Source organism: Nipponia nippon, unplaced genomic scaffold (genome assembly GCF_047370975.1).
Source record: "Nipponia nippon isolate SJK-2023a ecotype South Korea unplaced genomic scaffold, ASM4737097v1 scaffold_1, whole genome shotgun sequence".
Lineage (NCBI taxonomy): Eukaryota > Metazoa > Chordata > Aves > Pelecaniformes > Threskiornithidae > Nipponia > Nipponia nippon.
The window spans coordinates 108,212,648-108,224,823 of record NW_028262290.1 but is presented as its reverse complement, the minus strand read 5'-3'; the positions used below and the strand labels follow the sequence as shown (position 1 = coordinate 108,224,823).

Sequence of the window (12,176 nt, the reverse complement as noted above, 5' to 3'; positions counted from 1 at the left end):
GCACTTAAGCTTTGTCCTGTGCTGAGCTCAAACCTCTAGGCCACAGCTCTCCTGGGATATCACGTATTACGTATGGATGAATTTTCAAAGTGACCTAAAAGCTAAGCACTGTACTCCCTCTGAAAGGCAATAGGATAGAGGATCCCAATATCCCAAGGCCTTTCTGAAAATCTCATCTTACATACAGTCTTAACCACTTCATCACACTCACTAAATAACAGCAGATCCTTGTTAACAGCATGTGTATTAGTCACTGAAAATAATTTATCCCTGCTTTGGGGCTCCTCTAAAGAAATTATATCTCTCCATTTCTCAGCCTTCTCTATAGAACACCTGAGAAATAATTGTTTTCATTTTTCTTTGTCTCATTGATTGTGGAATAAATAATCCATGAACAACTCCCCACCCTCATTATTCTGCCGTATCTGGCGAGCAATAACTTTTGGTTCAGTCTGTTTAAGGGCGATGCCAGGAGGGATGGAGAGGGATGGAAAAGAGCAGTCAGACTCTTGAAATCCCTAAACCGTAAGGCTAGGATATGGCCAGGTTGTCTCAGTCATCTCTTGTAGGTGAAAACCGTAATGATACTTTCATGCAGCTTGCTTCCTGGCTCGCTCTCGGAGTGAGAATTAATTACCGAATGAAAACATCTGCATTAGCGGCTCCTGCAGCCCCAGCTCTCTGCAGGCGGGATGGTGCTCACCCCCCCAGAACTAGGACCGCTCGGAGGACTTGCCTGCTGGCCGCCTGGCTCGGATCCCGGCAGGCTGGAGCTCGGGGAGCCGCCACCATCGCGGTGTGCGGGGGAGCGGCGGGGAGGGAGGCAGGAGCCGGCATCGGGGGCTGCCGCTGCGGCCCGGGGGCGGGCAGGGGCGCCGAGCCGCGCCGCGCCGCGCCGAGCCTCCGCGCCCAGCGGCAGCACCGCGGACAGCGGCGCCGGCGCGGCCTCCCCGCGGTTCGGCCCGGCCCCGGCCTCCGCCCCGGCCCCGGCCTCCGCCCCGGCCCCGGCCCCGGCCCCGATCCGCGCCGCGGTCCCCCGGCTCTGGCTCTGAACCAGGCAAGAGAGGACGAGGAGGGTCCTGGAGGCCGGAGGGGCGCAGAGGAAGAGGGAGGAGCTGGAGGAAGGGGAGGGGAGCGCTAGGGAGAGGATTTTCCCTTCTGCTGCCTTTTTTTTTTTTAATTTTTTCGGGGGGGAGATTGCTGCTGCTGGTGGCAGCGTTTCCTCCTGCTGGAAGATGATGAATACATGAGGAGAGAGGCTGTGAGCCTGCTTCTCTACTGCGGGAGTGTCTTTCCCTCCCTCCCTCTCTCCCTCTCCCCTCTCCCTGCTCCTGTGTGAGTGTGTTTGGCTCCCCGGCTGTGTGTGCGTGTACACTGTGTATATATATCTGAGCTGGGAGGTTATTGCAAGCTTCTCTCAGCGGCGCTGCTCTGTGCAGGAAGAAGGGCTCAGCTGCAGTGGTAGCATCAACAGCAGCATTAGCAGCACCAACAGCTTTTTCCGCCTTTCTCCCTTCCCTTCATCTCTGTCTCCCTTTCCCTCCCCCACTCCCCCCCATCTTTTTGGGGACTGTTTTTTAATTTTTCTTTTTCTCTTCTATAGTCTTTGTTATTTGATACTTCGTGGGTTATTTTTTTTTTTCCCCTTCCTCTGAGAAGGAGGCACAGACACACACACACAAACACAGAGAAATAAGGGAAAGAAAAGTACTGGGACTTATCCTGCTGCTGCAAGCCCAGAGATAAAAGACGAAGAGGGGGGTTGGCTTCTACCCCAAGGTAAAGCCCTGCCCCCTTTACCTCCTCACCACCTCCTCCGAGAAAGAGAAGGAGAGAGAGAGAAGGGGCCAAAGTGGAGAAAAGCAGGTCTTCTGCGGCTGGCATTTGGAGTACAGGGAGCCAGGAAGTGAAGGATGGTTGTGGTTACCCGAGCTGGCTGCAGGGCAGCTCTCTTCCTCTGGATTTTCAGCAGCATTAGCTGCAGAGCCAGGACTGCTCTGCCTGCATCTCGTAAGTACTCTTTTCTAAGAAGCATGCACAATTTCAGCTCTGCAATAAGCCAGAGGGGAATTCCCACAACTCTGGGAGGTTGATTATTTTTTCTCTGCTGGTGAATCTTGTGTTTGATTTTCTGCGTGTTTGTAATGTGTATGTGTGCACTGAGGTTTGATACTGTTCGCAGTGCTCCCCATCTAGATCTTCCTTAGTGTAGATGATTTCAGTGGTAGCTGGTGTGGAAAGTTGAAAGACCTGCTCTGTGATACAGTCTTGGTTCTGCAATGGAGTCAGAGGGGGAAAGGAATCAGACAGAAGCTGTTGAAAGTTTGGGGGTGTTTTTTGTTTGGTTGGTTGGTTTGTTTTGTTTTGTTTTTTCCCACCTTCCTCAGAAGGTATACAATTTGCATTTGGAAGTACTTACTTCCACAGCTGTGTGAGGGAAAAGAGGAGATGTGAGCAGTTTCCATAACTAGTGTTCTATCAAGGAGCAGCAAGAGAAAATTTTGTCTCATTTGAAGAGGAAAGAATGATGGTGAGTTGATGAGAGGGAACTGAGCCAGGACAGCTTTTCTTGAGAGTGAAGTTTTGCTTCCCATAATAAAATGAGCAAAGATATTTTAGAGGAGACCAGCAATTGCCCCACTAGGGAGGCAGAAATAGTAGAGAAATGATCAAGCATCTGCTGAAATGCTGAACTTCAGACCGGAGGAGTGCAGAGCACCTATACAGGGACCCAGTTCTGCTGTCAGTGTAAAAATGACAGCGTACTCATTGATTTCAATGGGTGTTAGATCAAATCTTTAACATGGCACTGAGCTGTAGTTTCCAGCAAAACATTTGCAGGTAGATGTCAGTGTTAAGTATTTAGTTGTTTCTCTTCAGACCATGTAAAGCATTTGCCATTTGCAAAGTATTTTTGAAATGCATACTGAAATGAAGCAGTGCATTTTTATAGCATCGTCAAAAATAGACACTACTGTTGACTTCCTCTGCTGTTTATAGAGGAAAGAAATGTCCTGAGATGTTACAGATAGATGTGTTGGGATGGTGTGTGTGTGAATGGGGGCTGATTCTACTGACCAAGCAGGGAATTGCCTTAGAATGTAATGTATATACTCCATAGAGATCTATGTGGATCATTATATGTATTCATTTGTTTCCTTGGGGGCAGGAATGAACAAAGCAATGATTAGGGAACTGGAGCACTGCTGTACTTTCTCAGTGGGTTTCTATCTGTTATCATCTGATACCTATTGAAAAATAAAACAATGTTATTGTTCCAGGATTTGCTTACACTTAGACATGTATTTGTGTGTCAACAGAAAATGTACAGCAGTGTTTGCATTGTATCTAGGTCTCAGAGGCTATGGGATGTTCAGTTATTTTTCTGCCTTTGATTTAGGAGAAATATTGATCCTGAGGTTTACTGCTTAGTTTTGACCAGCTATCTAATTTTTCTTCTGAATATTATTTCTTCGTGGTCATCTCTCAGGCTCTGCAGAACAGGAATATACAGGGGAAAAAAAAGATTCATGATTTAGGTTGTCAGAAATCTGTTTTTGGAAAACAAAGTTCCCTATGCTGCCTTTCTATAATAGGATTTTTGAGCTTTTTTTTGGTCATTCAGTAACTAATGGCTGTAGTTTAACTTGAAAATGACCTACAGTGGGTTATCTGATTACCCAACAAACAAAGCTTTAACTTTTGAAAGAAGTTAGTTGAGAAGTTAATGGTTGTAGTAACATCACTATAACCAGAAATTCCATGAATAAAGGATGTATATAATGTTAATTACAATTTACTCACATATACATTTCAATCTTGACAATTTTTTTTTCAGGTATTCAAAGATTTCTTTATATTAATTCACCTTCTAAGAGCTTATACACTACACTCCCTGTGTAGTGTATAGCATTTCATCTCTGACTCACTTCTGAAAGTGAAATGGAGCTAGATTTGTTTACTGGAAACAGAAATATAGCCAGAAGTAGACGTCAGCCTTAAAATTACAAAAGGAGTGTTCACATTGCAGTACATGCTTAAAATTCTTGTAAAGACGTACGGGTGCTTGGGAAGTGGTGCCACAGTAGGAACTCAAGTGCTGTGTCACAGTGTTTTGGTGCACCACTTAACTGGTTATTCTGTTGCACGCTTTGGTGTACAAACTGGTCACTGTGCTGTATTTTCTGGGATTGTTCATCACTTTGCATGCAGCTGATTGTGAGCGGCATCAGGGAATTTTGTTCTCCTTTGACAAGAGAATGCACTTAGTTTTTAATCTCTCTCTTTTTTTTTCTCATCAGTTGATTTTGAACATCATATTGGGAATACTTCTGAAATAATTAAAAATTGTGTGAAATGCAACTTTGATGTGAAACTGATTTCCAGCCATATTTTTATTTTCTCCTCCGGTGCTACTTCATGTTTTGACTTTGAAGTAATTAACAACAGCAAATTTATTCTTTACAATATTTTTTAGGAGGTATGCAAGATTCATGGTGTACAGTGAATTACGAATCCCTTTATATGAGCTTGCTATTCAACATTTTCTTACAGTCTGCTTGTGCTAACATAGCAAAAGATACAGTTTTCAGAAAGAATAGAACTGGATGCCACTTATGTGAATATATTGCATCACAAATGTTTGTTTACTTTGCAAAGTCAGTAAATCTATCTCTGTCATTAAAATGATGTCTCTCAGTAGTACTGATTCAGAATTGATCGTGTTGAAAGCTTTGAATCCTATTCAGTTTTACCTGAAGATGAAGTGCGTGTTGAAAGTCCGTCTTATAGTACAATAGACACACACCATGATACAGTATCACACACACTGATACTCAGATCTTACTGTAAATTTTGTTCATAGTCACGTTTTTCATACCTTGGCAATAAATTATTCATATTCCTGCAATTTTTTTGAAATAAGCATAGAGGGATCAAAACACTCTTAACTTCTGGAATCAAGGCTAATGAACAGCTCAACCAGGAGAGGTCATCACAAGATAAAAAGTAACACGGAAAATACAAATTTAGTGCTTTATAGTCTTTTACATGGCTTAAAGATGGAATGATAAGAATATGACTATGGGTTGACTTACTTTCACTTGTGTTCTTATAAAAACCACACAAAGCAGTGACCTTATCTTCCTAATGAGAATGTTAAAGGGATTCATCTGCTTCTCTATGAAAGCAGCTCACTTAAAAAGTAATTGTCTTTCACAGCTAGGTTTTATTTTTGGTTGTGTCTGTTTATGAGCAATGCAAGCCTGATTGGTACAGCACTATTAAAACTTCTAGTTCTTACACTTCTCATGCTTTTCCAATAGGTCCCATACCACTGCTGAAGTTGAAGTTTAACCCCGTTTTACAATAATTGATGCAGAAATCAAATGAGGGGCAGGTGTAATAAATCAAGTTGTGTATAAGCAAAAATACGCATCTTTTAGCTTTGACTGCATGACACCCAAACTTCCCTTAATAGCTTGGGTAAGTGAGAAAAGTATTAAAAAAGTGTAAAGTCCCATTTGAAAGCGCAAGGCATTGTACAAGAAACTTCTTTTCAGGAGTTCTGGACTCCATAGAATTAAAGAATCTGTCCTTCCAGTTCATGGTGCTTGAATGTTGGGTATGTGGGCATGTCCTATATTCTAGCAGACTCACATTTGGGAATAGTTCTCTTCCAGATATTTTTTCAGACATAATGGTATTTTGTGAAATATGGTCAATTCCAGTTGTGTTTCTGTTACATCTGATTAACATTTCTTGGTTTAGGTCCTGTTGTCTGGATGTAAACTCAGAGATCCCACAGAAATTAGTTTCAAGTATACCAAAACATTTTCATGTAGGTTTAATGTTTAATAATTTTTCTTACCCATGGGTGTTAAAAGCACTTACAAATACACTAAACTTTTAAACTGAGGGCCTAAGTTTACTTTAAGACCATAGGATTTCATAACATTAAACATATGCTTTCTTTTTCTTTTCTTGTAGAACACTTTAGCTATAAATCAGACCAAAATTTATGTCCATCATTATATAATAGTACTGTTATTCAAGGTACTATACATCACTATATAATAAAATTAACATTCGACAGGCAAGCAACAGTTTGTTAATTGGTTATTATTTAGCAACATTGAACTGAGTTACTCAGGGTGACCTTTTAAGTGCATATGCTTTTCCTAGAACAATACGTTACCTTACGTGTGAATGAAATAGTAATAAATAGTCTGCTGTCATTTCCAAATTGGTGATGGCAGCTAGAGCCTGCGTCGGTGCTGAAAAGCCGAAGTTTCAAAGAGTCCTTAACTTCTGTGTATGCAACATTGCAAACAGCCTGATTGCAGACATTCGTTTATAAACAGAAAGTCTGATTCAAAGTTTGCTGTGGACAGTGGGCATTGAATCAATTTCAAATGTTATTGAATTAATGTTTTAAAAATTGGGTTTTGCTTTGATTCTTTTTGCTTTGCGTGTGGTTTTAGTTCATTTATTTTTTTAAACTCTGGTGCAGTAAAATGGAATAAGACGCAAAAAGTGCTTCAGTAAGTGGTCTAGTCTGCAAGAAAGTTTGAAAGCCAAGTTGAAGACTACAAATTGAAAACTTGTCTCTCTGAACATTGGCTGTTTCTTTCACAAGGAGACAAATATTTTCTGATTATCTCTCAATTTTTTACTCAGGTACTTTTAATACATTTGAAAGATTATTTCAGTTGATGCATTTGTGACAGGAAATTCTTTAAATATATATATTAATCAAACATTAGAAACTGTAGATCTACTTGGATAACTCACATCACTACAGATCTGTGACAGGCAGTAGGTTTTCCTGTAGTTCTTTAGGAATTTCAACTTGGATCCCTAAATCTTACAAAGCATCAGACCTCATGTTCAATGTTTAGTAATTATAGCAATATTTAAGACTTTGTAATACTCTTAATGCTTGGGGCAATAACAAACTATGCGCAAACTATGGGGTTTTTCTACATTTTCTTTTTCTACATATGAAGAAGCTGATCTACCTCTGAGCAATTTGACCAATCATGCTCGGTCTTACAAAAGTACATGGACTTGCAAATGTATTTCAGTCACTTCAGCTAGAAAATGGTAGAGAAGCAACATCAGTCTTCTTTATCAAATGAAACTCTGAGTGACTTTTTCATTTTGTTAGTCTTCAAAATTTTAAAGAATAAATCTAAAATTATAGCAGTGCTTAGAAAGAGGTAATTTGATCAGGGCATGATTTCCAAAATCTACATGAACATGGGATCCTTCTTTGAAAGATCAGGAAGATCTGTGGGACAAAGAGTGCAGTCTGGTAGCTTGGGACTTCTTCCACGGAAGGAAATAGAGGTTGTGCCACTGATTTTAAGAGTTGTGTGGTTATGTTTTTTGTCAGTGAGAAGTTCACGATTCAGTCCATTGGTATGAGATACTGGAAATGATTAAAAGGTTCTTCAGACTTCAGCCTTTGAACTAACATTGATTTTATCTGTATTACACTTCATTTATTCAGCTACTTTATTGGCATTGTATAGGTAGATAATCTGAGACCACCAGCTAATTGCAGAACATGTTAAATCTCTAAATTTGGTGGTGTAGGAAATTGCAGTAATCAGTAATCAATTCTTTTGAGCCATTTGCAGTTCCAGCTTTGAAGATATCATAGATGATATAATAAAAGCATTCCCAAGACTTATGTTTGACATTTACAAAGAACTTGGGCACATCTAGGTTTTGATAGCTCTGCAATTTTACAAGCAGCTTGACGAAGTTGAGGCCTTTCCTGCCTGAGAAGTTGTCTCAGTGTTCATGCACTGCTGTAGTAGCCAGCCATTTCCTAGTTGTTCCTTAAGTTTGAACAACTGATAATTCAGGGCAGAAAAGGATACTGACATTCACATTTACCTCTTTCCTCTGCCCAAAAAAGTCTAGAGATTTTTTTGGCTTTACAATCTCCTGTAGAGGTGCTTCTTTCAAACATTTAACTTAAGTGGTCACGCTAAGCCCGCTGAGAGACTGAAAGATTTATTTACACTTACAGTTCATAATTTCATGTCAATATTTATCAACATATAAAATATTTATCCAATATTTTATTTTCAGCTGTGTACACACTCCAAAAATATGTTTTAAATAAACGAGTGACTAAGATCCACTCAACATAGCTAGGAACTTTGTTGCCGGTTTTGCATTTGTATCAGTAAAAGCTCAGGTTGGGTTACAACTTTAAATGTCTAAATAAAATATGCAGCTAAAAATACCTTCTAGTAGCCAGGGAGCATTTGAACTGTTCTAGCCAAAGGATTTTCTATCCCACAAACAAATGTGATATTTTAGAATGAACATTTATTATTTGTTTCTTTAGAATATTTGAAGTCCCATTTTAAAGGGACAGTAACAATTTTGTGTAGAAATTTAATGACCTGTTTCGATATCTGTCTGAATATAACATAAACATTCTGTTTGCTTTTGTAAAACTGCTATATCATTTAATATTTTGGAACTTAATCAGCCATGCACATGCTCTCTACTTTCTCTGTTTCTACAGTGTAGGAATTATCTGCCTATAAGCATTTTTTGCATCAAATCTAGAAGTGTCCACTGCCCATTTTTTATCACCTAGATGGTGATAAAGCGTTAGCTATGTCTCCGATTGATTGCTCAATCATCTTGTGTACTTACACCGATACTTATTGTGAAGCCAATGAAAACCTGGAATTTAGAGGGAAGGAATACAGAAGAAGATCAGCAGATCAGCTGAGGGGACTGCAAGCGTCATTTCCATAAGGGGTAGCAGAAAGTCTGTGATGGAAAGTTTGCCAGAGAAGAAAAGGAAGAATTACTGCCATAACGAATGGAAGCTTAAAAGTATATGGGCCTAATGCAATGGGATGCAACACAGCAGGCAAGGGAATTGCAATATATTTTAGGTTTTCATGTCTTACATACTGGGTTTAAATGTCACTGGTGTAAAGTTCTTGAAACACAGTTTGAAATGCAATTAAATTGGGATGTGATTTTACTCCAAGTTACATTTATGGGAATAGTAGCAAGACTATGGTTGGGGAAAAGCCTTATGTATTAAAACCAAACCAACAAACAAGAAAACTAAAATCTTTAATTTACACCCTGTTGACCCAGTTTTCAGACACAGATGCCTTACTAAGGTCTCTAGACTCTGCCCAGATTGTCAATGAGACATAAAAAGGGCTTGTACATGTTCTTTTATTTTCCCAAATACAGATACAAATTCAAGTATCTTTAAAAAGATGAGGAAAAATGAAAAATAAGGAAAATAAATTAATTTTGAAACATAATTAAAAATGAAAACTAATGGCCTCCCACCATTGTTCCGGACCATAAAAAAAAAAACGGGACAAGGGTGCTGAAGAGAGGTTGTCTCCATACAATGACAGTAACATGTTTTCTTTCTGCTGATGAATGGAGTCAGAGTAGCTTGCCCTGTCCACAACATTTAGCATTGTATTAGGAGAAGAGTGAGCTTCTGTGAGAAATAGAGTCAGAAGCGTATCCCGCGCAGGGCAGGCTCTGCTGACTACATGCTCCCAAGCTTCAGCAAGTGGTACTCTCTAATGTGCTTTCCTTCGGTTTTACATCCAAAAAAATTATGCTGCTGGGCATACTGTCAGTTATATGATGAATGTCCTACCTGCTTCTTCCCTGGTACAGCCAAGCTGATAGAAATGATAGCGGAATTCCCTACAGATGCGAGATGGTATCTGTTACAGTTCCAACCTTCTTCCAAAAACACACATCGCCAGACCACACGCCCATTTGCTTTTGCTCTTAATTTATTTGCCATTTCTCACATACCTCCTTTCTCATTTTATTAATCATCTTACTCCCTGCTCTCTGCCCTCTCCCAACCCTTTCCTCCAGCAATAAACTGACTCCACTGACTTCTCTTGGATTTTCATTGATTCATCACCATATCGAGTAATTTGCTGAGCCTGAAACTAAGGGAGATTGTCTTCATTGATTCCTGATTAATTCATCCGTATGTGAAAGCTAGGTACACAGGTAATAACTCAATTGAAATTCCGTCACCGTTTAATTGCTGTGCCATAATCCTGGCACGTTAAATCAGATAATCAGATATTATGAATGAAGTTAGGATTCATTTTTGCTAAAACCAATTATTTTAATATCATTATAAGGAATGTTTTTATTAACTCTCTTTATAACTACGCATACAATGCACTTTCAGACTTTAGGCCAGTACAGTGCACATATATTATACATATGGAAAAAACTGCATCAAAGGAATGCCATGAGTGAATCATGGTCCCAAACCTACGTATTCATAGCTTATAAGGTCAAAAAGGATCACTGAACCCAGCTACAGTGATATGGTAGGTTGTGTTAGTACCTTCTTTTGCTTTACACATCACAGAATCATAGAATCAGTGAACCACAGAATGGTTTGGGCTGGAAGGGACCTTTAAAGATCATCTTGTCCAACACCCCTGCTATAGGCAGGGACATCTTCGACTAGATTGGGTTGCTCAAAGCCCCATTGAACCTGAGCTTGAACACTTCTAGGGATGGGGCATCCACAGCTTCTCTGGGCAACTTGTTCCAGAATTTCTTCCTTCTGTCTAATCTAAATCTGCCCTCTTTTAGTTTAAATCCATTACCCTCGTCCTATTGCTACACGCCCTGGTAAACAGTCTTCCTCCATCTTTCTTGTAAGCCCCCTTTAAGTATGGAAAGGCCGCAATAAGGTCTCCCTGGAGCCTTCTCTTCTCCAGGATAAACAACCCCAACTCTCTCAGCCTCTCTTTATGAAAGGGAGAAGCCCTCTGACCATTTTCGTGGCCCTCCTCTGGACCAAATCTAACAGGTCCATGTCTTTCTTGTGCTGGGGGCCCCAGAGCTGCATGCAGTGCTCCAAGCGGGGTCTCAAGAGAGCAGAGGGGGAGAATCACCTCCCTCGACCTGCTGGCCACGTTTCCTTTTATGCAGCCCAGGATACAGTTGGCTTTCTGGGCTGCAAGCGCACATTGCCAGCTCATACCTAATTTTTCATCTGCCAATATCCCCAAGTCCTTCTTCGCAGCGCTGCTCTCAATCCACTCATCACCCAGTCTGTAGTGATACTGGGGATTGCCCTGACCCAGGTGTAGGACCTTGTACTTGGCCTTGTTGAACTTCATGACGTTCACATGGGACCACTCCTAAAGCCTGTCCAGCTCCTTCTGGGTGGCATCCCGTCCCTCAGGCACATCAACTGCACCACTCAGCTTGGTGTAATGCACAAACTTGCTAAGGGTGCACTTAATCCCACTGTCCATGTCATTAATAAAGGTATTTAACAGTACCTGTCCCAATACAGACCCCTGAGGGATGCCACTCGTTACTGGTTTCCATTTGGACATTGAGCTATTGACTATAACCCTTTGGGTGTAGCCATCCAGCCAATTCCTTATCCATCTAATAGTCCATCCGTCAAATCCATCTCTCTCCTGTTTAGAGGTAAAAATGTTGTGGGGAACTATATCAAAGGCCTTACAGAAGTCCAGGTAGATGACATCCGTAGCTCTACCCTTATGCACCAATGCAGTCACTCTGTCGCTGAAGGCCAGCAGATTTGTCAGGAACGATTTGCCAATGGTGAAGTCATGTTGGCTTTCTCTAATCACCTCCCTGTCATCCATATGTTTTGACATAGCTTCTAAGGGAGTCCGTTCCATGGTCTTCCCAGGCACAGAGGTGAGGCTGACTGGTTGATAGTTCCCAGGATATTCATTTTTACACTTTTTAAAAATGGGTGCGATGTTTCCCCTTTTCCAGTCACTGGGGACTTTGCTTGACTGTCATGACCTTTCAGATGTGATGGAGAGCAGCTTAGCAACTACGTCTGCCAGTTCCCCCAGGACCCTGGGATGCATCTTGTCAGGTCCCACGGACTTGTGTATGTTCAGGTTCTTCAGATGGTCTTGGACCTGATCTTCTCCTACAATAGGTGGGACTTCATTCCCCCAGTCCCTGCCTTGAGATTCAGGGGTTTGAGAGACGTGGGAAATGCAATTGCCAGTGAAAACTTGAGGAAAAAAGTTGTTGAGTACTTGAGATTCAGGGGTTTGAGAGACATGGGAAATGCAATTGCCAGTGAAAACTTGAGGAAAAAAAGTTGTTGAGTACCTCAGCCTTCT

The 12,176-nt window shown here is 41.0% G+C and overlaps 1 protein-coding gene across 2 annotated transcripts in view; it reads left to right on the top strand.

The window, feature by feature from the left end:
- Positions 1-1,217: 1,217 nt before the first annotated feature.
- CNTNAP2 (contactin associated protein 2) overlaps positions 1,218-12,176 on the top strand; it is a 1,210,705-nt gene continuing 1,199,746 nt past the window's right edge. For both annotated transcript variants that reach the window (XM_087766336.1, XM_087766327.1), the window contains exon 1: positions 1,218-2,010. In XM_087766336.1, coding sequence (XP_087622462.1) covers positions 1,914-2,010 — 97 coding nt within the window. In that variant the 5' untranslated portion in view covers positions 1,218-1,913. The remainder of the gene's footprint in view (positions 2,011-12,176) is intronic.